This window comes from Aegilops tauschii, chromosome 2 (genome assembly GCF_002575655.3).
Source record: "Aegilops tauschii subsp. strangulata cultivar AL8/78 chromosome 2, Aet v6.0, whole genome shotgun sequence".
Classification (NCBI taxonomy): domain Eukaryota; kingdom Viridiplantae; phylum Streptophyta; class Magnoliopsida; order Poales; family Poaceae; genus Aegilops; species Aegilops tauschii.
The window spans coordinates 23,394,218-23,421,097 of record NC_053036.3 but is presented as its reverse complement, the minus strand read 5'-3'; the positions used below and the strand labels follow the sequence as shown (position 1 = coordinate 23,421,097).

At 42.6% G+C, this 26,880-nt stretch overlaps 1 protein-coding gene across 1 annotated transcript; it reads left to right on the top strand.

Annotated features, from left to right (window-relative positions):
• The first annotated feature begins 15,503 nt into the window (after positions 1-15,503).
• On the top strand, positions 15,504-17,146 carry LOC109760156 (bidirectional sugar transporter SWEET6b-like). The gene is made up of 5 exons (XM_020318988.1): positions 15,504-15,583; positions 15,692-15,908; positions 16,037-16,198; positions 16,747-16,866; positions 16,985-17,146. Exons 1-5 carry the CDS (start codon positions 15,504-15,506, stop codon positions 17,144-17,146), a joined length of 741 nt encoding a protein of 246 aa, XP_020174577.1.
• Positions 17,147-26,880: the final 9,734 nt, after the last annotated feature.

Genomic DNA, 26,880 nt, shown 5'->3' with positions numbered 1-26,880 from the left:
TACGTCTCCAATGTATCTATAATTTTTGATTGTTCCATGCTATATTATATTCTATTTTGGATGATTAATGGGCTTTATTATACAATTTTACATTATTTTTGGGACTAACCTATTAACCGGAGGCCCAGCCCAAATTGCTGTCTTTTGCCTATTTCAGTGTTTCGCAGAAAAAGAATATCAAACGGAGTCCAAATGGAATGAAACCTCCGGGAACATGATTTTCGGAACAAACGTGATCCAGAGGACTTGGAGTGGACGTCAAGCAACAGACGAGGAAGCCACGAGGTAGGGGGTGCGCCTAGCCCCCTGGGCGCGCCCTCCACCCTCGTGGGCCCCTCGTGGCTCCACCGACCTACTTCTTCCTCCTATATATACCTACGTACCCCCAAACCATCAGAAACGACCACGAAAACCTAATTCCACCGCCGCAATCTTCTATACCCGTGAGATCCTGATACGTCTCCAACGTATCTATAATTTTTGATTGCTCCATGCTATATTATCTTCTGTTTTGGACATTATTGGGCTTTATTATTCACTTTTATATTATTTTTTGGGACTAACCTATTAACCGAAGGCCCAGCCCAGAATTGCTGTCTTTTGCCTATTTCAGAGTTTCGCAGAAAAAGAATATCAAACGGAGTCCAAACGGAATGAAACCTTCGGGAGCGTGATTTTTGGAACGAACAAGATTCAGGAGACTTGGACCCTACTTAAGAGAAGCTTCCAGGAGGCCACGAGGTAGGGGGACACGCCTACCCCCCCAGGGCGCGCCCTCCACCCTCGTGGGCCCCTTGTTGCTCCACCGACGTACTCCTTCCTCCTATATATACCTACGTACCCCCAAACGATCAGAACAGGAGCAAAAAACCTAAGTCCACCGCCGCAACCTTCTGTACCTACGAGATCCCATCTTGGGGCCTGTTCCGGAGCTCCGCCGGAGGGGGCATCCATCACGGAGGGCTTCTACATCAACACCATAGCCCCTCCGATGAAGTGTGAGTAGTTCACTTCAGACCTTGGGGTCCATAGTTAGTAGCTAGATGGCTTCTTCTCTCTTTTTGGATCTCAATACAATGTTCTCCCCCTCTCTCGTGGAGATCTATTCGATGTAATCTTCTTTTTGCGGTGTGTTTGTTGAGACCGATGAATTGTGGGTTTGTGATCAAGATTATCTATGAACAATATTTGAATCTTTTATGAAATCTTTTATGTATGATTGGTTATCTTTGCAAGTCTCTTCGAATTATCAGATTGGTTTGGCCTACTAGATTGATCTTTCTTGTAATGGGAGAAGTGCTTAGCTTTGGGTTCAATCTTGCGGTGTCCTTTCCCAGTGACAGTAGGGGCAGCAAGGCACGTATTGTATTGTTGCCATCGAGGATAACAAGATGGGTTTTTTATCATATTGCATGAATTTATCCCACTACATCATGTCATCTTGCTTAAGGCGTTACTCTGTTTTCATGAACTTAATACTCTAGATGCATGCTGGATAGTGGTCGATGAGTGGAGTAATAGTAGTAGATGTAGGCAGGAGTCGGTCTACTTGTCTCGGAGGTGATGCCTATATACATGATCATATCTAGATATTCTCATAACTATGCTCAATTCTGTCAATTGCTCAACAGTAATTCGTTCACCCACCGTAAAATACTTATGCTCTTGAGAGAAGCCACTAGTGAAACCTATGGCCCCCGGGTCTATCTTCGTCATATTAATCTTCCAACACTTATTTATTTCCTTTGCTTTTTACTTTGCTTTTATTTTACTTTGGATCTTATCATAAAAATACCAAAAATATTACCCTATCATATCTATCAGATCTCACTCTCGTACGTGACCGTGAAGGGATTGACAACCCCTTATCGCGTTGGTTGCGAGGATTTATTTGTTTTGTGTAGGTATGAGGGACTCGCGCGTAGCCTCCTACTGGATTGATACCTTGGTTCTCAAAAACTGAGGGAAATACTTACGCTACTTTGCTGCATCACCCTTTCCTCTTCAAGGGAAAACCAACGCAGTGCTCAAGAGGTAGCAAGAAGGATCTCTGGGGCCGTTGCCGGGGAGGTCTACACAAAAGTCAAACATACCAAGTACCCATCACAATCCCTTATCTCCCGCATTACATTATTTGCCATTTGCCTCTCTTTTTCCTCTCCCCCACTTCACCCTTGCTGTTTATTCGCCCTCTCTTTTTCGTTTGCCTCTTTTTCGCTTGCTTTTTGTTTGCTCGTGTGTTGGATTGCTTGTTTGTCACGATGGCTCAAGATAATACCAAATTATGTGACTTTACCAATACCAACAATAATGATTTCCTTAGCACTCCGATTGCTCCTCTTACCGATACTGAATCTTATGAAATCAATGCTGCCTTGTTGAATCTTGTCATGAAAGATCAATTCGCCGGCCTTCCTAGTGAAGATGCCGCTACTCACCTAAATAGCTTCGTTGATTTGTGTGATATGCAAAAGAAGAAAGATGTTGATAATGATATTGTTAAATTGAAGCTATTTCCTTTCTCGCTTAGAGATCGTGCTAAAGCTTGGTTTTCGTCTTTGCCTAAAAATAGTATTGATTCATGGAATAAGTGCAAAGATGCTTTTATCTCTAAGTATTTTCCTCCCGCTAAGATCATCTCTCTTAGAAACGATATTATGAATTTTAAGCAACTTGATCATGAACATGTTGCACAAGCTTGGGAGAGGATGAAATTAATGATACGTAATTGCCCTACTCATGGTTTGAATTTGTGAATGATTATAGAAATTTTTTATGCTGGATTGAATTTTGCTTCTAGAAATCTTTTAGATTCGGCCGCCGGAGGCACTTTTATGGAAATCACTATAGGAGAAGCTACTAAACTCCTAGATAATATTATGGTTAATTATTCTCAATGGCACACTGAAAGATCTACTAATAAAAAAGTGCATGCGATAGAAGAAATAAATGTTTTGAGTGGAAAGATGGATGAACTTATGAAATTATTTGCTACTAAGAGTGTTTCTTCTGATCCTAATGATATGCCTTTGTCTACTTTGATTGAGAATAATAATGAATCTATGGATGTGAATTTTGTTGGTAGGAATAATTTTGGTAACAACGCGTATAGAGGAAACTTTAATCCTAGGCCTTATCCTAGCAATTCCTCTAATAATTATGGTAATTCCTACAATAACTCTTATGGAAATTTTAATAAGATGCCCTCTGAATTTGAAACTAGTGTTAAAGAGTTTATGAATTCGCAAAAGAATTTCAATGCTTTGCTTGAAGAGAAATTGCTTAAAGTTGATGAATTGGCTTGGAACGTTGATAGAATTTCTCTTGATGTTGATTCTTTAAAGCTTAGATCTATTCCTCCTAAGCATGATATCAATGAGTCTCTCAAAGCCATGAGAATTTCCATTGATGAGTGCAAAGAAAGAACCGCTAGGATGCATGCTAAGAAATATTGCTTTATGAAAGCGTGTTCTTCAAATTTCTATGAAAATAAAGATGAAGATCTAAAAGTTATTGATGTGTCCCCTATTAAATCTTTGTTTTGCAATATGAATCTTGATAATGATGGGACTGAATATGATCCACCTTTACCTAGAAGGCGTTCCAAAAATTCGGAGTTTTCAGATCTTGATGCTAAAATTGATAAAAGTGGGATTGAAGAAATCAAAACGTTAGATGTTGATAAACCCGCTATTTTGGATTTCAAGGAATTTAATTATGATAATTGCTCTTTGATAGATTGTATTTCCTTGTTGCAATCCGTCCTAAATTCTCCTCATGCTTATATTCAAAATAAAGCTTTTACCAAACATATTGTTGATGCTTTGATGCAATCTTATGAAGAAAACGTTGAGTTGGAAGTTTCTATCCCTAGAAAACTTTATGATGAGTTGGAACCTACTATTAAAATTAAGATTAAGGATCATGAGTTTTATGCTTTGTGTGATTTGGGTGCTAGTGTTTCCACTATTCCCAAAACTTTGTGCGATTTGCTAGATTTCTGTGATTTTGATGATTGCTCTCTAAACTTGCACCTTGCGGATTCTACTATTAAGAAACCTATGGGAAGAATTAATGATGTTCTTATTGTTGCAAATAGGAACTATGTGCCCGTAGATTTTATCGTTCTTGATATAGATTGCAATCCTTCATGTCTTATTATTCTTGGTAGACCTTTCCTTAGAACAATTGGTGCAATTATTGATATGAAGGAAGGGAATATTAGATTCCAATTTCCATTAAATAAAGGCATGGAACACTTCCCTAGGACTAAAATAAAATTACTATATGAATCTATCATGAGAGCCACTTATGGATTGCCCACCAAAGATGGCAATACCTAGATCTATTCTTGCTTTTATGCCTAGCTAGGGGCGTTAAACGATAGCGCTTGTTGGGAGGCATCCCAATTTTATTTTTAGTTTTTTGATTTTTGCTTCTGTTTAGGAATAAATATTTGTTCTAGCCTTTGGTTAGATGTGTTTTTATGTTTTAATTAGTGTTTGTGCCAAGTTAAACCTATAGGATCTTCTTGGAAGATAGTTATTTGATCTTGCAGAAATTTCCAGAAACTTTCTGTTCACGAAAACAATTGTTAAAAATCATCAGAACGTGATACAATACTGATTCCAATTGCTGCTGATCAATAAACAAATTTCCTAGGTCGTCCTATTTTGGCTATTTTTTTGGAGTTCCAGAAGTTTGCGTTAGTTACAGATTACTACAGACTGTTCTGTTTTTGACAGATTCTGTTTTTCGTGTGTTGTTTGCTTATTTTGATGAATCTATGGGTAGTAAAATAGTTTATAAACCATAGAGAAGTTGGAATACAGTAGGTTTAACACCAATATAAATAAAGAATGAGTTCATTACATTACCTTGAAGTGGTCTTTTGTTTTCTTTCGCTAACGGAGCTCACGAGATTTTTTGTTGAGTTTTGTGTTGTGAAGTTTTCAAGTTTTGGGTGAAAGATTTGATGGATCATGGAACAAGTAGTGGAAAGAGCCTAAGCTTGGGGATGCCCATGGCACCCCCAAGATAATCTAAGGACACCAAAAAGCCAAAGCTTGGGGATGCCTCGGAAGGCATCCCCTCTTTCGTCTACTTCCATCGGTAACTTTACTTGGAGCTATAGTTTTATTCACCACATGATATGTGTTTTGCTTGGAGCGTCTTGTATGATTTGTCTTTATTTTTAGTTCATCACAATCATCCTTGCTGTACACACCTTTTGAGAGAGCCATACATGATTTGGAAATTATTAGAATACTCTATGTGCTTCACTCATATCTTTTGAGTTATATAGTTTTGCTCTAGTACTTCACTTATTTCTTTTAGAGCATGGTGGTGGATTTGTTTTATAGAAACTATTGATCTCTCATGCTTCACTTAGATTATTTTGAGAGTCTTAAATAGCATGGTAATTTGCTTAAATAATCCTAATATGCTAGGTATTCAAGTTTAGTAAAAACTTTCTTATGAGTGTGTTGAATACTAAGGGAAGTTTGATGCTTGATGATTGTTTTGAGATATGGAGGTAATAATATCAAAGTCGTGCTATTTGAGTAGTTGTGAATTTGAGAAATGCTTGTGTTGAAGTTTGCAAGTCCCGTAGGATGCACGCATGTTAAACGTTATGTAACAAATTTGAAACATGAGGTGTTCTTTGATTGTCCTCCTCATGAGTGGCGGTCGGGGACGAGCGATGGTCTTTTCCTACCAATCTATCCCCCTAGGAGCATGCGCGTAGTGCTTGGTTTTTTATGACTTGTAGTTTTTTGCAATAAGTATGTGAGTTCTTTATGACTAATGTTGAGTCCATGGATTATACGCACTCTCACCCTTCCATCATTGCTAGCCTCTTCGGTACCGTGCATTGCCCTTTCTCACATTGGGAGTTGGTGCAAACTTCGCCAGTGCATCCAAAGCCCGTGATATGATACACTCTTTCACACATAAACCTCCTTATATCTTCCTCAAAACAGCCACCATACCTACCTATTATGGCATTTCCATAGCCATTCCGAGATATATTGCCATGCAACTTTCCACCATTCCGTTTATCATGACACGTCCATCATTGTCATATTGCTTAGCATGATCATGTAGTTGACATAGTGTTTGTGGCAAAGCCACCATTCATAATTCTTTCATACATGTCACTCTTGGTTCATTGCATATCCCGGTACACCGCCGGAGGCATTCATATAGAGTCATACTTTGTTCTCGTATCGAGTTATAATCAATGAGTTGTAAATAAATAGAAGTGTGATGATCATCATTTTCTAGAGCATTGTCCCAAGTGAGGAATGATAAAAAAAAGGCCATAAAAAAAGAGAAGGCCCAAAAAAAAGAGAGAAAAAGAGAGAAGGGACAATGTTACTATCCTTTGCCACACTTGTGCTTCAAAGTAGCACCATAATCTTCATGATAGAGAGTCTCTAATTTTGTCACTTCCATATACTAGTGGGAATTTTTCATTATAGAACTTGGCTTGTATATTCCAACAATGGGCCTCCTCAAGTGCCCTAGGTCTTCGTGAGCAAGCAAGTTGGATGCACACCCACTTAGTTTCTTTTGTTGAGCTTTCATACATTTATAGCTCTAGTGCATCCGTTGCATGGCAATCCCTACTCCTTGCATTAACATCAATCGATGGGCATCTCCATAGCTCATTGATTAGCCTCGTTGATGTGAGACTTTCTCCTTTTTTGTCTTCTCCACATAACCCCCATCATCATATTCTATTCCACCCATAGTGCTATGTCCATGGCTCGCGCTCATATATTGCGTGAAGGTTTATAAGTTTGAGATTACTAAAGTATGAAACAATTGCTTGGCTTGTCATCGGGGTTGTGCATGATGAGAGCATTCTTGTGTGACGAAAATGGAGCATGACTAAACTATATGATTTTGTAGGGATGAACTTTCTTTGGCCATGTTATTTTGAGAAGACATAATTTCTTAGTTAGTATGCTTGAAGTATTATTATTTTTATGTCAATATGAACTTTTATCTTGAATCTTTCGGATCTGAATATTCATTCCACAATTAAGAAGAATTACATTGAAATTATGCCTAGTAGCACTCCGCATCAAAAATTCTGTTTTTATCATTTACCTACTCGAGGACGAGCAGGAATTAAGCTTGGGGATGCTTGATACGTCTCCAACGTATCTATAATTTTTGATTGCTCCATGCTATATTATCTTCTGTTTTGGACATTATTGGGCTTTATTATTCACTTTTATATTATTTTTGGGACTAACCTATTAACCGGAGGCCCATCCAGAATTGTTGTTTTTTCCCTATTTCAGATTTTCGCAGAAAAAGAATATCAAGCGGAGTCCAAACGGAATGAAACCTTAGAGAGCGTGATTTTTGGAACGAACAAGATCCAGGAGACGAGGACCCTACGTAAGAGAAGCTTCCAAGAGGCCACGAGGTAGGGGGGCGCGCCTACCCCCCCCAGGGCGGGCCCTCCACCCTCGTGGGCCCCCTGTTGCTCCACCGACGTACTCCTTCCTCCTATATATACCTACGTACCCCCAAACGATCAGAACAGGAGCCAAAAACCTAATTCCACCGCCGCAAACTTATGTACCTACGAGATCCCATCTCGGGGCCTGTTCCGGAGCTCCGCCGGAGGGGGCATCCAACACGGAGGGCTTCTACATCAACACCATAGCCCCTCCGATGAAGTGTGAGTAGTTTACTTCAGACCTTCGGGTCCACAGTTAGTAGCTAGATGGCTTCTTCTCTCTTTTTGGATCTCAATACAATGTTCTCCCCCTCTCTCGTGGAGATCTATTCGATCTAATCTTCTTTTTGCGGTGTGTTTGTTGAGACCGATGAATTGTGGGTTTATGATCAAGATTATCTATGAACAATATTTGAATCTTCTCTGAATTCTTTTATGTATGATTGGTTATCTTTGCAAGTCTCTTCGAATTATCAGTTTGGTTTGGCCTACTAGATTGATCTTTCTTGCAATGGGAGAAGTGCTTAGCTTTGGGTTCAATCTTGTCGTGTCCTTTCCCAGTGACAGTAGGGGCAGCAAGGCACGTATTGTATTGTTGCCATCGAGGATAACAAGATGGAGTTTCTATCATATTGCATGAATTTATCCCTCTACATCATGTCATCTTGCTTAAGGCGTTACTCTGTTTTCATGAACTTAATGCTCTAGATGCATGCTGGATAGCGGTCGATGAGTGGAGTAATAGTAGTAGATGCAGGAAGTTGTCGGTCTACTTGTCACGGACGTGATGCCTATATACATGATCATACCTAGATATTCTCATAACTATGCTCAATTCTATCAATTGCTCGACAGTAATTCGTTTACCCACTGTAATACTTATGCTATCTTGAGAGAAGCCACTAGTGAAACCTATGGCCCCCGGGTCTATTTTCCATCATATTAATCTACCGTCAACAAGCTATTTCTATTACCGTTTATTTTTCTTTATTTACTTTTAGTCTTTATCATAAAATACCAAAAATATTATCTTATCATCTCTATCTGATCTCACTCTCGTAAGTGACCGTGAAGGGATTGACAACCCCTTTATCGCGTTGGTTGCGAGGTTCTTATTTGTTTGTGTAGGTGCATGGGACTTGAGTGTGGCCTCCTACTGGATTGATACCTTGGTTCTCATAAACTAATGGAAATACTTACGCTATTTTACTGCATCACCCTTTCCTCTTCAAGGGAAAACCAACGCAGTGCTCAAGAGGTAGCAATAACCACGAATCATCATCACTCTTGGCGAGCCAACACTCCGGTTGAGATTGATCAAGGTTGAGAATATAGAGCCTATTCCGTGTGCGATTAACTCGGGCTAGCATGTTCCGGAGGTTGTCGAAGATCGTCATCACTCCGTTCTCAATATCCACCTTGCATCCATTCTCGTCAAGTTTCCCGACAGAGATGATGTTGTTGCGAAGCCTTGGGATGTAGTATACTCCGGTGAGTATGCGATGTTCTCTTGTGAGACCCTCGAAGAGGACAGAACCTTGCCCGCAAATCTCCACATTTGAACCATCACCGAACTTGACCGAGCCTTGAACATCATATTCCAGCTCGAGGAACTTCTCCTTGCACCCCGTCATGTGGTTACTAGCACCCGTGTCTAGATACCATGACACGTTCTGGTTCCCGGATAACTTCGCTGCTACCTTTTTCTCATCAAGTAGCACCTTTCGATTTGGTTTCACAACCGCTATTTGGACGAGATCACAAACTTCGGCCATTAGAAAACCTGGACGTTCGTCTTCCTGCTTCGCCAAATTTTCCTTGATCTCCCGCTTGTTAGGCTCCAGACAATCCTTTGCAAAGTGACCCATCTCGTTGCAGTTATAGCACTTGACCTCGGACATATCCAAGTTCCGTGGCTTCCGCTCTTTAGATCGGTCCGCCTTACCACGACTTTGTGGCATGCCTTTTCCTTTGCCTTTTCCGGTTTGTCCGCCGCGCTTCTCGTTGCTTGAGCCTTCACCACCGTCACGCCTTCCTTTGCTACTTGGGGCCTCCCAATCTGCGCACGAGTACATGAGTTGGTCCCCACCTCCTCCTTTGCCTTTCCGACAGCCACGAGCATTATATTCCCATGTCCGCAAGCGTCCGATCGTCTCTATTATGGTCATGTCGTAAAGCTGCTCGAGCGTGCCGATGATGTATATGAGAACAAAGTGTGGACTTTGGTGGACTTGCCCGATGATCAGCAATCCATTGGGAATAAATGGATCTTCAATAGGAAGACGGACGCTGATGGTAGTGTTACTATCTACAAAGCTCAACTTGCCGCAAAAGGTTTTCGACAAGTTCAAGGAGTTGACTACGATGAGACTTTCTCACCCGTAGCGATGCTTGAGTCTGTCCGAATCATATTAGCAATTGTTGCATTTTACGGAATCTGGCAAATGGATGTTAAAACTACATTCCTTAATGGATTTCTGAAAGAATAGTAGTATATGATGCAACCAGAAGGTTTTGTCGATCCTAAAGGTGCTAACAAAGTGTGCAAGCTCCAGCGATCCATGTATGGACTGGTGCAAGCATCTCAAAGTTGGAATATACGCTTTGATAAGGTGATCAAAGCATATGGTTTTATACAAACTTACGGTGAAGCCTGTATTTACAAGAAAGTGAGTGAGAGCACTACAACATTTCTGATAAGTATATGTGAATGACATGTTGTTAATTGGAAATGATGTAGAATTTTTCTGGAAAGCATATAGGATTGTTTAAAAGGAGTTTTTGAATAAAAGACCCCAGTGAAGCTGCTTACATATTGGGCATCAAGATTTATAGAGATAGCTCAAAACACTTGATAAGACTTTTGATTAGTACATACCTTGATAAGATTTTGAAGTAGTTAAAATGGATCAGTCAAAGAAGGCGTTCTTGCCTGATTTGTAAGGTGTGAGGTTGAGTAAGACTCAAAACCCGACAACGGCAGAATATAGAGAGAGAATGAAAGTCATTCCCTATGCCTCAGTCATAGGTTCTATAAAGTATGCCATGCTGTGTACCAGACCTGTTGTGTGCCTTGCCATGAGTTTTGCAAGGGGCTACATTAGTGATCCAGGAGTAGATCACTGGACAGCTGTCAAAATTATCCTTAGATACCTAAAGAGGACTAAGGAATGTTTCTCGATTATGGAGTGATATGAAGAGTTACGTTGATACAAGCTTTGACACCAATCCGGATAACTCTTAGTCTCGATCTGGATACATATTGAAAGTATGAGCAATTAGCTAGAGTAGCTCCATGCAGAGCATTGTAGACATAGAAATTTGCAAAATACATACGGATCTGAATGTGGCAGACCCGTTGACTAAACTTCTCTCACAAGCAAAACATGATCACACCTTAGTACTCTTTGGGTGTTAATCACATAGCGATGTGAACTAGATTATTGACTCTAATAAACCCCTTCGGTGTTGGTCACATGGCGATGTGAACTATGGGTGTTAATCACATAAAAATGTGAACTATTGGTGTTAAATCACATGGCGGTGTGAACTAGATTATTGACTCTAGTGCAAGTGGGAGACTGAAGGAAATATGCCCTAGAGGCAATAATAGAGTTGTTATTTTATATTTCCTTAAATCATGATTAATGTTTATTATTCATGCTAGAATTGTATTAATCGAAAACTTGATACATGTGTGGATACATAGACAAAACACTATGTCCCTAGTAAGCCACTACTAGACTAGCTCGTTAATCAAAGATGGTTAAGTTTCCTAACCATAGACATGTGTTGTCATTTGATGAATGGGTTCAGATCATTAGGAGAATGATTTGGTCGACAAGACCCATCCATTAGCTTAGCATATTTATCGTTCAGTTTTATTGCTATTGCTTTCTTCATGTCTAATACATATTCCTCCGACTATGAGATTATGCAACTCCCGGATACCGGAGGAATGCCTTGTGTGCTATCAAACGTCACAACATAATTGGGTGATTATAAAGATGCTCTACAGGTATCTCCGGAGGTGTTTCTTGGGTTGGCATAGATTAAGATTAGGATTTGTCACTCCGAGTATCGGAGAGGTATCTCTGGGCCCTCTCGGTAATGCACATCATAAGAAGCCTTGCAAGCAATGTGACTAATGAGATAGTTGCGGGATGATGCTTTACGGAACGAGTAAAGAGACTTGCCGGTAACGAGATTGAACTAGGTATGAAGATACCGTCTATCGAATCTCGGGCAAGTAACATACCGATGACAAAGGGAATAACGTATATTGTTATTACGGTACGACCGATAAAGATCTTCATAGAATATGTAGGAACCAATATGAGCATCCAAGTTCCGCTGTTGGTTATTGACCGGAGAGGTGTCTCGTTCATGTCTACATAGTTCTCGAACCCGTAGGGTCCGCACGCTTAACGTTCGATGATGATATTGTATTATATGAGTTATGTGCTTTGGTGAACGAATGTTGTTCGGAGTCCCGGATGAGATCACAGACATGACGAGGAGTCTTGAAATGGTTGAGAGGTAAAGATTGATATATTGGACGATAGTATTCGGACACCGGAAGTGTTCCGGAGGGTACTAGGTACGTATCGGGTCACCGGAAGGGGTTCCGGGCACCCCCAGCAAAAGATATGGGCCTTATGGGCCAAGAGGGAAACGCACCAGCCACAAAGGGGCTGGTGCACCCCCCACCATATGGGCTGGCCAACTTGGAGAAGGAAGGGGGAAGGAGGAAAGGAAAAAGGGAATAGGATTCCCCCTTCCCTCTCTTCCCTACCTACTCCGAATAGGAAAAGGAAAGGGGGGAGGCCGAATTGGGAGGACCCAAGTAGGATTCCTCCTACTTGGGGCGACCCATTGGCTGCCTCTACTCGCCTCCAACCTATATATATGTCTGTGTGTGTGTGGGGGGGGGGGGGCACCGCTAGAACAGACACCAACAATTGTTAGCGATGTGCGGCGCCCCCCTCCCAAGTATATGCCTCCGGTCATATCTTCGCAGTGCTTAGGCGAAGACCTGCGCGGATCACTTCACCATCACCGTCACCATGCCGTCGTGCTGACGGAACTCATCTACTCCCTCGAAACTTTGCTGGATCAAGAGTTCGAGGGACGTCATCGAGCTGAACGTGTGCAGAACTCGGAGGTGTCATACGTTCGGTGCTTGATCGGTCGGAACGAGAAGAAGTTCGACTACATTAACCGCGTTGTCAAACGCTTCTGCTTTCGGTCTACGAGGGTATGTGGACACACTCTCCCCCTCTCCTTGCTATGCATCTCCAAGATAGATCTTGCTTGAGCGTAGGAAATTTTTGAATTGCATGCTTCGTTTCCCAACAGTCCCCTGTCCCGTCTAACCCTGTAACAGTTGACCGACGGATCTAGGCCTTTGACTTTAACCGGACAGGGTTTTACCGATGGACCATTTCACCTGGTTGTGATAGACCAGCCCATTGGTACACCCTCGAACACGGTCCGGGCCCAACCCAACACTCGATTCCCTCCGTGTCTGCCCGACATGGCCGTTTCCCCACTCCGTGAGATGGCAGCAGCGAAAGAACATGAGGTCACATTACTAACATACTAGGAAACAAATACAAACTATATATTCATAATCTACAAAAAATTCTACACCAAGTCCATATATAATTTATGTATGTTTTTGTTTATATAAGGCGCATTTAAGTTAATCAAATTTTAATTTAGAAAAAAAGATAAAAATACAATGTTTTATTACAAAAAACAGATAATACAAAGCTGTGCCGACGGCCTGCTATGCCCCCGCGTCGATGAGGTGTGCCAACCGACATGGCTCGGTTCGATGACACGACACGTGCTGCGGATCGATGACGTAGGTCAAGCGTATGCCGACGGCCTCCGTTAGGGCATTATGTCCATTCCCTACAACCGCACTATGGTGCAGCATCCGTCGCGGCGCATCAGGCTCGCCGCGCTGCAGCAGGCCCATGGAGAAGGCCACCGACTGCAGGCAACACCATTCCTGTGCCTCCAGGCCACCTCCTGCTGCTGTCGCATCGCTTGTTTTCTCTCTGCAAGCTCCTTGGGGGAGAGGACAGTTATGTAGGAGAAAGTCACGGGGGCTGTTGCAATGGTGTAGAATGCTCGCTGGTTATAGGCGGAGGAGGCATGGGGCGGCAAAACCCTAGAGGAGAGAGGACAAATATAGATAGGACTTGGTGGAGCGATTTGTTTTTTTAGAGAAGGAGGATAAACCCCCGGCCTCTGCATCAATAGATGCATGCAGCCATCTTTATTAATTATTCCACAAAGGTCTCACAAAAACCATACATCAATCCACCTCAAGCCACCACTCACACCTACAAACTCAATAATGTGGAGTGCTCTCACTCCCCATATCTAAAACCGGTGTCGTCGCCGATCCATCCACATGATGTATCGGGACCAACAACTGGTGCAACCTACCTAAAGTGCACACCGCATGCATACATTCTAGATGCCGCCATCTTCATCGGACCACTGACCCATCTCCAGGAGAGAGACCCGCATCATCCTTGCCAGATCAGACATCCGTCAACGCCACCACGGCACCCAACAGCGCCACCGTCCTGTACTCGTCTGTCCAGACGCAAAGACTCTGGAAGATCCATCCTGCGTAGCACCTGCCAATCAGGCATGACTCAGAGTAGCACCTGTCGGCCAAGCATGACTTGACAGCTCCACAGAAGCAACGTCCAAAACGAAGCCGCTCCACCTCCTGCCTCTGTGCTCCAGCGCTGCTCCACAAAAGATGCTCCCAAGAGAGAAACGACACCGTAGTACCGCCATCGTCCGATCTGGAAGACCAAATCCTAGGTTTTCCCCAAAGCAGCATGAGTGGGTCGACAACAGTTACACAACAATGTCTTCATCAAGGTAACGGCACAAAACGCCACCATCGTCCGCCAACGGCTCGGTTTTCACTGGCAACTATGTCTTCCCGACTTGCAACAGGAGCTAGATGACGGATCATGAGATCTGACCATCCAGCGTCAAGGCCGACCACGTTCGACAGAGGAGATGGCCACCACCGCCGGCTGCACCGGCTAGATCATATCTGACCCGAGGCGCCGCCGACCAGCCCACCATGGCCTCCACGCCTTTGCCGCCGATCCGACGCCCGATGGTGCGCCGACCGCAGCTGCCGCCTTTCCTGGTACAGGCCTGCGCCGCGCCTGCATCTGCCGCTGCCCAAGGCAGGGCCGGCCACCACGCCGCCGCAGCCAACGCCTCCGCAGCGCAAAGTGGACCGGCCGTCGAGCTCGCAAATGGAGAACAAGAGTTGGGTTTTTTTAGAATAAAAAATATTGAGGGGGGACGTTAGGGCGTTTGATCGATGGGGGAACGAGGTAACCAAACGGAACAAAACGACCTACATACTCCACTTTAATAGTAGAAAGATAATTGTATATTACTCCCTCTGTCGCGTAGTGTCAAAAACACTCTTATATTATGAGATCGAGGGAGTAGAGCACCAACAACACTTCACGGCCTCCGGTAACACGCGTGTTGGGCTTCCGGAGTCGTTGGAACGACTGGGTCGGTCTTGGGCTTTGCAGTGTCCTTGGGTGACGCCGGCTGGGTCGGTGTTGGTCCGTGACAGTTTTGCCCTCAGGGTTGTCCTTATTTGTTTTGCGTACGACTGTACCACGACTGTTACGTGGGAGAGGAGCTAGCTCCTAGCTGCGTGATCCTTTTTCCTTCGTCTGGAAAAAAGACGCGGGAGAGGAAGAAATTGACACGGCCGGCCGTTCGATGGGAGCACGGCCGGAGAAGGAGTAGGACGAGGACTGCACTCAAATCAAACCGTTTAACCTACCCTTAACCATATCCACATCGGATATAACTTGGGGAAGGCGACGGGGAACCCCCTACTATATAAGCTCAGCCACCCACGCCCCAAACAAATCACAACCAACCTTCCTCCAGTCGTTTGCTCCCCCGAGCAATCGAGTTGTGTTCCCGGCGATCGATCTAGCTGAGCGTCATGGTTTCCGCCGAAGTGGCCCGCAACATCGTCGGCATCATCGGCAATGTCATCTCCTTCGGCCTCTTCCTCTCCCCTGTGTAAGCCCACACCTCCTCCTCTCGTCTAGTCTGTATGTATACATATAGAAAGGTGGTTGCCAGGGCTTGAATCCGAGGCTCATTTTCTACTTGTACGTACGTACGCAGGCCGACGTTCTGGCGGATCTACAAGGCCAAGGACGTGGAGGAGTTCAAACCGGACCCCTACCTGGCGACGCTCATGAACTGCCTGCTCTGGTTCTTTTACGGGCTCCCCATCGTCCACCCCAACAGCACCCTCGTCCTCACCATCAATGGCATCGGCCTCGTCATTGAGGGCGCCTACATCATCATCTTCATCATCTACGCGGCCAAGAACACAAGGGTACGTACGTGCAACCCTCCTAATGCCTCCTCATCCGGCCAACTGTCTCTTTTCGTCTTTAGTTTCTGAACAGAAGATCCTCCAGCCCTTAACCCAAGCCATGTGCATGTGCTCTGCTGTGTGTGCAGTGGAAGATGCTCGGCGTGCTCGCCCTCGAGGCGGCGTTCATGGCTGCCGTGGTGGCCGGCGTGCTCCTCGGTGCCCACACCCATGAGAAGCGCTCCATGATCGTGGGCATCCTCTGCGTCATCTTCGGCTCCATCATGTACGCCTCCCCGCTCACCATCATGGTACGTACACCACCCCAACATAAGGGTCGTCGACCCGTGATCTTTGATAACCGCTTTAACTTGTTAGTTCAGGTGGCTAATTAATTAATCTGCGTTGTGCACGTATGGTGTGGTAATGATGCGTTTTCAAGAAAAATACCTGCCTATAATTTATTTTTAAAGTTCTAGTAGATGCTTTTGACAGACCATAATTTGTTAAGTAGTATACCTTGTTTGTTGTTGATTCTGCTTGAAAATCTATGTCCATCTAAAAGATGCACGCACCTCTTTAATTTTTTAACGTTCGTGCCAAAACCCTGTTAAAAAGTCCGAATTGAGTTGTTCACCTCTGGCGCACCCAAGTTCTTCTACAGTATGCCACATCATATATTTTTTAATAAAAAAAGCCTACGGTTTATTTCTACCTCAAAGGTAAACTTCCTTTAGTGAATTACTAGCTCAGGCTAATTGTTAATTATGGATGCTTTTGCCAACTTAGGTGTGTACTAATACTAGTATAACTCAAAAATTTAAGATGAAAGTAGTAATATTGTACTGCCCATTTGCAGGGTAAAGTGATCAGGACCAAGAGTGTGGAGTACATGCCATTCTTCCTGTCGCTGGTGAACTTCCTCAATGGCTGCTGCTGGACGGGCTATGCGCTCATCAAGTTTGACATCTACATCACGGTATGTACATACACATACACATTGGAAATAAGAAGTCGCAAACCCAGCCAGAGATACAATCAAGAATTCCTCAGCGCGGATTGATCTAACTGTTATGTCCTCTTTAAATTCTGTGCAGATCCCCAATGCCCTCGGTACAATCTTTGGCCTCATCCAGCTGATCCTGTACTTTTACTACTACAGATTGACCCCCAAGAAGGGCAAGAACGTCGAACTGCCCACTGTCCTCACCAAAAACGCAGTTACCAGCGGCAATGTCTCCGTCACCATCGAAAAATAAACTTGGCTTCGTCTTTTAGCCCTAATGATTTTGAGTAGTTAATACCGGATGATACTTCAACAAGTTGATGTTAATTAGTACTACTTTTTGTTAGCTAGTAGAGTCTGAGATCGCCTTTAGTTTCGTGAACCATTGTCGTCTGTCCGAGACTACTAGTGCAAATTACAAGTGTATATAAATACCAATCCAGCTGAGTTATCCCAGAGATATATTATGACACCATGTATGCTTTCCTGTTTTCAATCTGCTCTTACGTGATGATACGATTGATTTTTTAATTACAGCGTGCGATGGCTTTGTTAAATTAAATTATTCAATATCCATGATGTGTTTGTATTATGTTTCGGGCAAGGTCTTCTTTTGTTTTCTGTACAAAAACACCCAAAGGACAGACTTAACCTAATTACCGGTTTGGTTGGATGGCTCCTGCTCTTTTCCCGTGACGCTGCCTTGTTACCACATGGACAGGCAACGAGCAGCTCTGTAGCTTGGTCAAGTATGACGCTTTGAGTCGTCCCTGCTAGAGATATTTTTCTGAATCTTGTAACATGTTAATTGTTTGTCATATATATTTCAAAGTAGTGTGTTTGATCGCATGGTGTCTACAAAAATGAGTTGAGTATAGGAAGAGCTACGCTCAAATTAGATAGCCCACCAACTTGTGGCTATAACTAGTAAGACTCCAGCCCTTTCCCTCAAATTTCTATTAAGGGAAATAAAGATAACATCCAACTTGAAGCAACATCCAAACTAGCAGCCCAGGCTAGCTAAACACATCAACTTTAGACTACATACTGTGTTTTAATATCCAAGAGCAAGGTTTTTTTTTATCAATTTATTTTCTTTGTATTTGAATGATCTCGACTCATCTTGCGATAATTACTATATGATTCTAGTTAGATTCTATTTGATCAATGATCACTTATTATAATTTGTTAGGTTTTGTTCCTGGATCATCATTATGTCTACTAGAATTAAGAAACATGATTCTGGTGCAGCAAAACAAAGACTGGATCTTGAGGCTCGAACTCAAACGAGTGCCCTCGATAGATATTTAGTGAGCCTGCCAACTTGATTCTGAAAATCAAACTGCAGATGTTAATGTTGACGATGGTGGTGAAGATAATACAATGGTGGTTGTGGAACATGATGTAGAAATTGATGTCTTGGAGATATGATATAGTACGAAGATATGATTGAAGATTATATTCCAAGAAATACTAGACGGATGGTCCTTTTTGGTAGAACATGAGGTTCGTTCATTGCTTTGCTATCACATTACCATTTTAGCATAATATCTGATATATGGTTAAATAAGGTACAAATAAAACAGACTGGAAATTATATAATAAATTGACAGTATGCTTTATGCATATTAAATCTGATGTTATGTGAATTTTTCGAAATTTTGGGCCACATTTTGGTTTCCGCCCGAGGCCCCAAATTTCCGAAGACCGATAGCCTTAAGTGAGTTAGTTTCTGGCCCCGCACAGCTCCAAACACTTCATTTGCCACTTGTTCAAAGACCATTAGTCCCCACTGCAACAGATTTTTGTTTACCTCATTTCTCTACAAAGGAAACGAATAGTGAATCCAATATCCAATTAGTTTGATCACAACAACACATCATCCAGCGGTTTTTTCTGTGTGTGCCTGAAACACCATCATTTCGTGTTTTCCAGATAATCCGCAGAACTGCAGCAACCACAACTAGCACTAATTTTCCGGTCACTCCAGCAAACTTGTTTATCGAGGATTCCAGCAGTTATTAAATATCCATGGAAATAAGAATAAAAGTGCATTTTGGCACATTCCATATAAAGCGCACGAGGGGAGGAGAGGAACAGATGATCAATTTCATGAGGCCAAGGAGGTTGCCAATTGCACATGGGTTGCTAATCCTGGCGCCAAAGTAGTCGAGCACTGCGTCCTATACGAATGGACACTGAGATTCATGTCTCCTACTGTCCTCCAGGTGTGGACTTTGACGCCCCAGGACCGAACTAATGGGTCTATGATGGGATTATACAGGGCCAAGAAAATATATTAGCCGCATGGTAGATTGGCGATTCTCTACAGAGGTACATGAACTTGGATGGTTTGCTTACCAGAAACAATGATGTTTATGATGGTTGTTGGGTTTACTTCACTCGCAAAGTAACTCGATGGGGATGATATTGAGCTGGCTCCTGTAGTGACATCCATCTTCGTTAATGCAGATGAATCCTCGCCCTCGCCCGTTGCTCCACCCGCCCCTCTGGTAGCGCCGCACCACATGACGACCCGTGCTCGCGCTGGTGTGCTTTGTCCCGGCAAGTGCTATTCGTCTGAAGAGTACGTGTGTACCGCATCGACTTCATTACCATCGTCAATTCCCTTTTAAGCCCGCGCTGCTTTTCGCAACCCTCACTAGCTCGTCACGATGCAAAAGGAGTTTGACGCGTTGGAGCACAACCTCACGTCCGCGTGTGGCAACTTGTGCCGCGTGGCCTCCCCATGACAACGTCATCAGTAAGAAATGGGTGTTCCACCACAAGACGCGCCCCGACGGTTCCCTTGAGCAATACAAAGCGTACAGGGTAGTCTGTGGCTTTTGGCAGCACGCTGGAGTTGACTTCGACACCTTTGCCGCGGTTGTTAAATCAGGTACGATTCATGATGTTTTACAGTTTGCGGTGTCTCGCACATGGCCTGTGCATCAGTTGGATGTTTCCAATGCATTTCTTCATGGTCATCTCATCGAGCAGGTGTTTTGCCAGCAGCCTACCGGATTCGTCAGGGCCACTCATCCGGATCACATGTGTTTGCTTACTTGATCCATCTACGAGCTCAAGCAGGCACCACGTGCGTTGTACTGGCGCATCACCGCCTTCCTCCAATAGATCGGGTCTCGATCAACCTGCTTTGACGCATCATTGTTCGTCTACCATCAGGGCACTGCTACCGCCTACATCGATCTTTACGTCGATGACATCATCCTGACGGGGTCCTCCACTGAGCTCCTTCATCAGCTCACTGCTCGTCTCCGATATGAGTTTGGCATCAAGGATCTAGGGCCTCTTCACTACTTCCTCGGCATCGAGGTGGTACGACGCGCTGACGGGTTCTTTCTTCATCAACAACAATATGCTCATAAGCTTCTCGAGCACACGGGCATGCTTAACTACAAGCCTGCTGCCATGCCTGTCGAAGGCCAATATCTCTGCACTTGACGGATTGCCTGCACCGAATGCAGCCTTTTATCACTCCATCGTCGATGCGCTGCAGTACTTGACGCTCACATGCCTGGACCTATAGTATGCCATGCAGTCGGTGTGTTTTCACATACATGCTCCGCGTGACTCCCATTGGGCCCTGGTGAAGCGGATTCTTCGTTATATGCGCGGCACCATATCACAAAATACCAAAAGGATGGCGTTTATACAGAAGGCTGGTACAAGTTAGATAGTAGTCTTGATAAGTACACAAAATAAGAACCAATGGTGGAGCTCATCATGGCGACTGATACCGCTGGAAGCTAGATAGTAGTCGTGATAAGTACACAAAATAAGAACCAATGGTGGAGCTCATCATGGCGACTGATACCGCTGGAAGCATATGATTGCCAGTTCCAACCTGTCAGGTATCGCTTGGTCGAGAATATCATCGGCGTCCATAACGGCAATAGCTATTGCTTGTCCAGAGAAGGGGCTGCAAGGATTAGATGGATCATACTTAGTAGCAAAAGAGGGAAAGAATCAAAGGTGATAAGTTTAGCTTGAGGCACCACCTTTGCATATTTTGAACTAAGAGCACTCTCGCACAAAAGGTATCTCCTCTGGCGCCGCCGCTGAGTGCTTGACCCTGGGTGGCCTGAAGTGCACTTATCCTATCCAAAAAAATCATTGGGCCTTATTTTGTGGTAGGCATGGTATTTTTCTTCAAATGGGTCGGGCGTGAGCGAGGTCTCCTTAAGGAAATGGGCTTTTTTTGGAACGTACCTATTTTCCTTTACTGTGAATATATTTGAAGGAATAGTGTGACTTTTCCAGAGGAAAAATAAAACTGAAACACGCCTGGTACAGACACTAAACATAGGTATCAAGCCTAACAATGGGATAATGGTTCAAAAAGAAGATTCGTCACGTACGGTGGTCGTTGTAGGTTCATATCTTAACATGGTTGGTGGGAACACAAAATGAAACAAATGTATTTACCATTTGCCATTACTCACACGTATTCTGGCATCCTCTTTCAGTGGCACCAACCGCAACAGGCGGAAGGGTCATTTAACAGATAAGGAAAAACAGAATATTAAGTACGACAACAACTTAACGCCAAGAACACAAAATTTTCCGACTTACGCACCAGCCGAGGACCACAATGGAGACTGCATACAAGGTCAGGTGAACTGAGAGTTCCACCCGTCGTCCGGTTTATATGTAACCGACAAGCAATCATAGCGCCCAAACTAAAAGTTCTGTCAGCATATAAAGCATGGCGCAAAATAGCAAGGTCAAGTGAACTTAGAGCTCCACTCTCTCCACGACCAGTAAGACATCTCCCGGCAAATAATGCATAGTAACGTAACACGGGAAAATGTAAACTAGTCACTCTTGCTTCCGATACTCCTCTCTCTTCCACGTCTCTAGGACGTGGCTCAGTGATGCTTGCCACATAAGGTATTTTGCAAACATCGCAAAGATCATATAATGTCATCTCCTTAGGCTCATCATACAAATGGAACTCTACCGTGGGTGGTGTTTTCTTAGGATAAAAATGAAAGTTTTGCACAAAGGTATTAGTGAGTAGGAGGTATTGGTCGCACTTATCCCGGAGGAAGGGGATGATGCTAGCATTGTTCGCCAAATAATAGAAATCTTCATAAATTCCCGCCTCCTTCAAGAATGCATCACTTTGCCACTCACAAATCCGAACATCCGTCGCACACGGAAGATTTTACTTGGTCTTCTTCTTCGGAGTTTCCTCCGAATCACGGCTTGATGAGCCCCTTAACCACCTCCTCATTGCTTTTCGTTTCTCTGAAACTTTCTGAAATTTTTAGTGACTCAGAATAAAAGTGAACAAAACTCAATAAAATTGGTAGCAACTACTCCCACAAGTGTCTAGAGGCCATATCATGGAACAAAACTACCTTGGACCATATAAATTTGACATGCAAGCTCAAGAACATGGTCACCGCAGGAGCAAAAATTTGCAATATATGAAGCACCAGAACAAAACAAATTGGACCATTGCAGGAGTTACATACCGAAGAACAATCCCCCAAAACAGTTTCGAAAATGGAGCTCCGAGCAAGGAGATCGAAAATGGCAGCAAGATGAGGAAGAACACAGGTTTGAGCAGTGGTGTGATTTTTTTCTGGAGGAAGATGAAGTGGATGGGTGGCTGAAATAAGTGAGGGGGCCTACGTGGCCCCACAAGCCACCTAGGCGCGTCCAGGGGGTGGGCGCGCCCTGCGGGCTTGTGGCTCACAGGTGCACCCCCCTGGGGTGTGTTCAGTGCCAAAAAATTTCAAATATTCTAGAAAAAATCATATAAAATTTTCAGGGCATTTGGAGAACTTCTATTTTCTGGTCTTATTTTATTGCACAAATAATTCAAAAAACTCTAAAATAATAGTATTTCTACTTTATTAATTCTAAATAACAGAAAGTAAAAGGTGGGGACAGAAGGTTGTGTTTACTAAATTCATCCATCTCATGCCAGTCAAAAGTAATTCATTAATAAGGTTGATCAAATCTTATTAACAAACTTCTTCCAAATGACATGAAACCAGAGAATCTTCGTATAGCACTAGGTTACCACAATAGGGATATCCATGTCCCCAACAATAATAATATCATATTTCTTTTTGACAGTAGGAATAGGGAATTCAAAACCTCCAATGGTAATTGTTGAAAAATTTCCAATAAAATTGATACTATATATTCACTCGAGGTTGTTTCTTTCGAAAGTGTACCGTATGCTCATTGTTCAAAAAGGGTCTACCAAGGATGATCGACATAATGGCATCCTCGGGTATATCAAGAATAACAAAGTCCGTTAAGATAGTAACATTTGCAACTACGTCAGGTACATCTTCACAAATATCGATGGGTATAGCAGTTGTTTTGTGAGCCATTTGGAAAGAGATTTCAGTTGGTGTCAACTTATTCAAATCAAGTCTACCATATAAAGAGAAAGACATAACACTAACAACCGGCTCCTAGATCACATAGAGCAATTCTAACATAGTTTCTTTTAATGAAGCATGGTATAGTTGGTATTCTTGGATCTCTTAGTTTCTTGGGTATTCCACCCTTAAATGTATAATTGGCAAGCATGTTGGAAATTTCAGCTTCCGGTATCTTTCTTTTATTAGTAACAATATCTCAGATATACTTAGCATAAGGAGATATTTTCAGAATATCAGTGAAACGCAAACGTAAAAAGATAGGTCTAAGCATTTGAACAAAGCGCTCAAATTCATCATCATCTTTATTCTTTGAAGCTTTATAATGAAAGGGCATAGGTTTTTGAACCCATGGTTCTCTTTCTTTAACATGTTTTCCTAGCAATGAAGTCTCTTTTATCATATCTTTTATTTTTAGATTGTGGGTTATCAAGATAAACAGTAGGTTCTATCTCCACATCATTGTCATTGCTAGGTTGAGCATCAATGTGAACATCATCATTATCATTATTACAAGGTTCATGTTCATCACCAAATTTTGTTTCTGCATCAGAAATGGAAATATCATTTGGATTCTCATGTGTGTCTACAATAGGTTCACTAGAAGCATGCAAAGTCCTATCATCATTCTTTTTTTATTACTAGGAGGATTTCATGCATCGGCATTAACTCTTTGAGAGTCTTGCTCAATTCTTTTCGGATGGCCTTCAGGATACAAAGGTTCATGAGTCATTTTACCACCTCTAGTCATAACTCTAAAAGCATGATCATTCTTTTTATTTTTCATCTTATTAAGCAAATCATTTTGTTCCTTAAGAACTTGCTCTACCTGAGTTTTTACCATGGAAGCATGTTTAGTAACAACCTTAAGATCATTAACAATTCTAAACATATAGTCACTCAAGTGTTCAAGTGTATAGGCATTACGTTTCAATTGTCTACTAACATATGCATTGAAGTTTTCTTGTTTAACAATAAAGTTATCAAATTCATCCAAGTATTGACTAGCAGATTTAGTATAAGGAATATCACCTTCACCAAATCTGGAGAATTTACCTCTACTACCTATGTCGGGTTTTAAGACCATGTATTTCTTCAATAGGTGGTAATTCTTAACATCCTCAGGTTTAATACCTTTTTCTTTCATAGATTTCCTTGCCTCTTGCATATCTTCAGGAGTGAGAAATAGAATGCCCCTCTTCCTGGGAATTGGCTCAGGAGGTGGTTTAGGAAGAGTCCAATCATTATCATTACACAATATATTATTCAATAGTTCTTTAGCTTGTTCAACAGTTCGTTCCCTAAAAACACATCCAGCACAACTATCTAGGTGGTCCCTAGAAGCATCGTTTAGTTCATTCTAAAAGATATCAAGTATTTCATTTTTGTCTAGAGGATGATCAGGCAAAGCATTATGTAACTGGAGAAGCCTTCCCCAAGCTTGTGGGAGACTCTCTTCTTCTATTTGCACAAAGTTAATTATTTCCTTTAAAGCCTCCCCCAAGCTTGTGGAAATCCTGTCTCAAAACGGGGTAGAGCATGGAGAACGTACCCAACTTACACATCCTCGGTCTATCCGTGGAAAACGCTTGACAATCCAAAAGAGTTGATGTGATAAATATGCAATTGAATGCATATTTATCGATGCAACCCTTTCGGACGGGAGATGCCTACACTACAAGAAATATGTCAACTAGTGACCTTCTGTCAGTGACCCTGGAAGAATTGGTCATAGATCTATGAACATTTCAGACCAATTGGTCAAAAGCTGTTCGGGGGGCTCCAAACCCTAAACTATAACGACCATTTTGGTCAGAAAGGTCGTAATTTCCTTACACGAAATGGTCATAAAGCAGATAGCACTGGTCCGCTGCCTTATTTCTAGCTGATCACGACCAATATAGATGGTCATAACCTTGTAAATTATGGTGGGTTGCTATGACTAGGCGCCACCTCATAAGTTTTGACTATGTGTCATGTCCATGTGGCATTTTTTGCCCCAGGTTGTGAAGCAACCTATATTTCTGTCATTCCCAAAATTCCCAAAAAATCTCATAAATTATTTGGGTCATATCTTCGTCAAATATGTAAAAAACCTTCCTTGCCTAGTTCAAAAATAATTCAACAATATTCATTTTCATATTCTGTTCAGAACAACACTTTGTGAAGGAAGTACCACTTTGGCATGTCCAAATAGTATCCATTTTCTAGAGTGCTTTTCTATGCCCAAATAACCATCCTCCACCAAATGCCAACTCAATCCATTTATTATTTTGAGCCCAGCTTCAACATTCATATTTATGTCCAGTGTGGTACTTTGCAAAGCAAGTACCACCTAGGCTCCTCCTTTTGAGCTGAAAATTTGTGAAGACGGTCTTCTTAGTAACTGATCATCCTCAGCCAAAACTCACGCCCATTAGCCATGTACATTTCCCGTACCGCTAATCAAACACTTGGCTGCTAATTCATGTTTGAGCATCGATCGGTCTCCTCGTGAGAATCTTATGTTGTAATTTTCTTCCTAGCACCTACCTGGGGAGTGCCCAACCCACTAGACATGCCTAGGCAGCCCAGAACACATGGCAACGCCACGGTCACGCGGTGACCACGCGGCGGGCATGCGAGTTTACGCGCTCGAGAGTTGGGGCCCTCGGCCACCGCCCAAACCTCGACGTATCGCCACCAAACCATGTATTTATGATTAAATAGGTACTTATGTAACTAGAAATGATTTTTGGAAAAAATAAATAGCAAACTATGAGGCAGCTGCAGTTCAAATTTGACCCGCTTCCAACTGAATCGGAAGAAATTTGTCTTTTTTCACGAGAGGTGGATCAAAACTTTTTACACCCAACCATTTTGTCAATTGTGCATTAAATATGTCCTAGTATTTTAGAAAATTGATTTGGTCCAATTTTGCAACAATTATTTGGGAGGTCCTTCACAAAAAAACCTCCTTTTGGGCACTAGAAAAATGGAAAATGGTTTTTTCGTCAAAAGAAAATGAAAATTCCTTAGGCAACATTGTTTGCCATTCCAATATGCACCCTTGTGCACAATATGAGATCATTTGAACAAACTATGCCATGAATGTGGCCATAAGATTGATCATTTGGCTTGGAAGCCATTGATCTCCACACGTGATAGCTCGTTTCTGAGAACACTTTTTAAAAATAATTTCCGTATTACAAGTTTGTTATTTTTCCTGGGAACTTGGCCACATATAATGACACAATGCGAAGGTTTTCCAATTTTTTTAGTTTTTTTGAATTTTTGATGCCCGTTTCAAAATGCGGTCAAAACGGCGGGAATGACCGTTCCTAGCTAGTGGTTGAATCTTGGAAAACTTTTGATGTTTCTCTGATTAAATAGATACTTATGTACCTAGAAATGATTTTTGGAAAAAAATAAAGACCAAACTATGAGGTAGCCGCAGTTCAAATTTGACCCGCTTCCAACTGAATCGGCGGAAATTTGTCTTTTTCACCACAGGTGGATCAAAACTTTTTACACCCAACCATTTGGTCAATTATGCATTAAATATGGCCTACTATTTTAG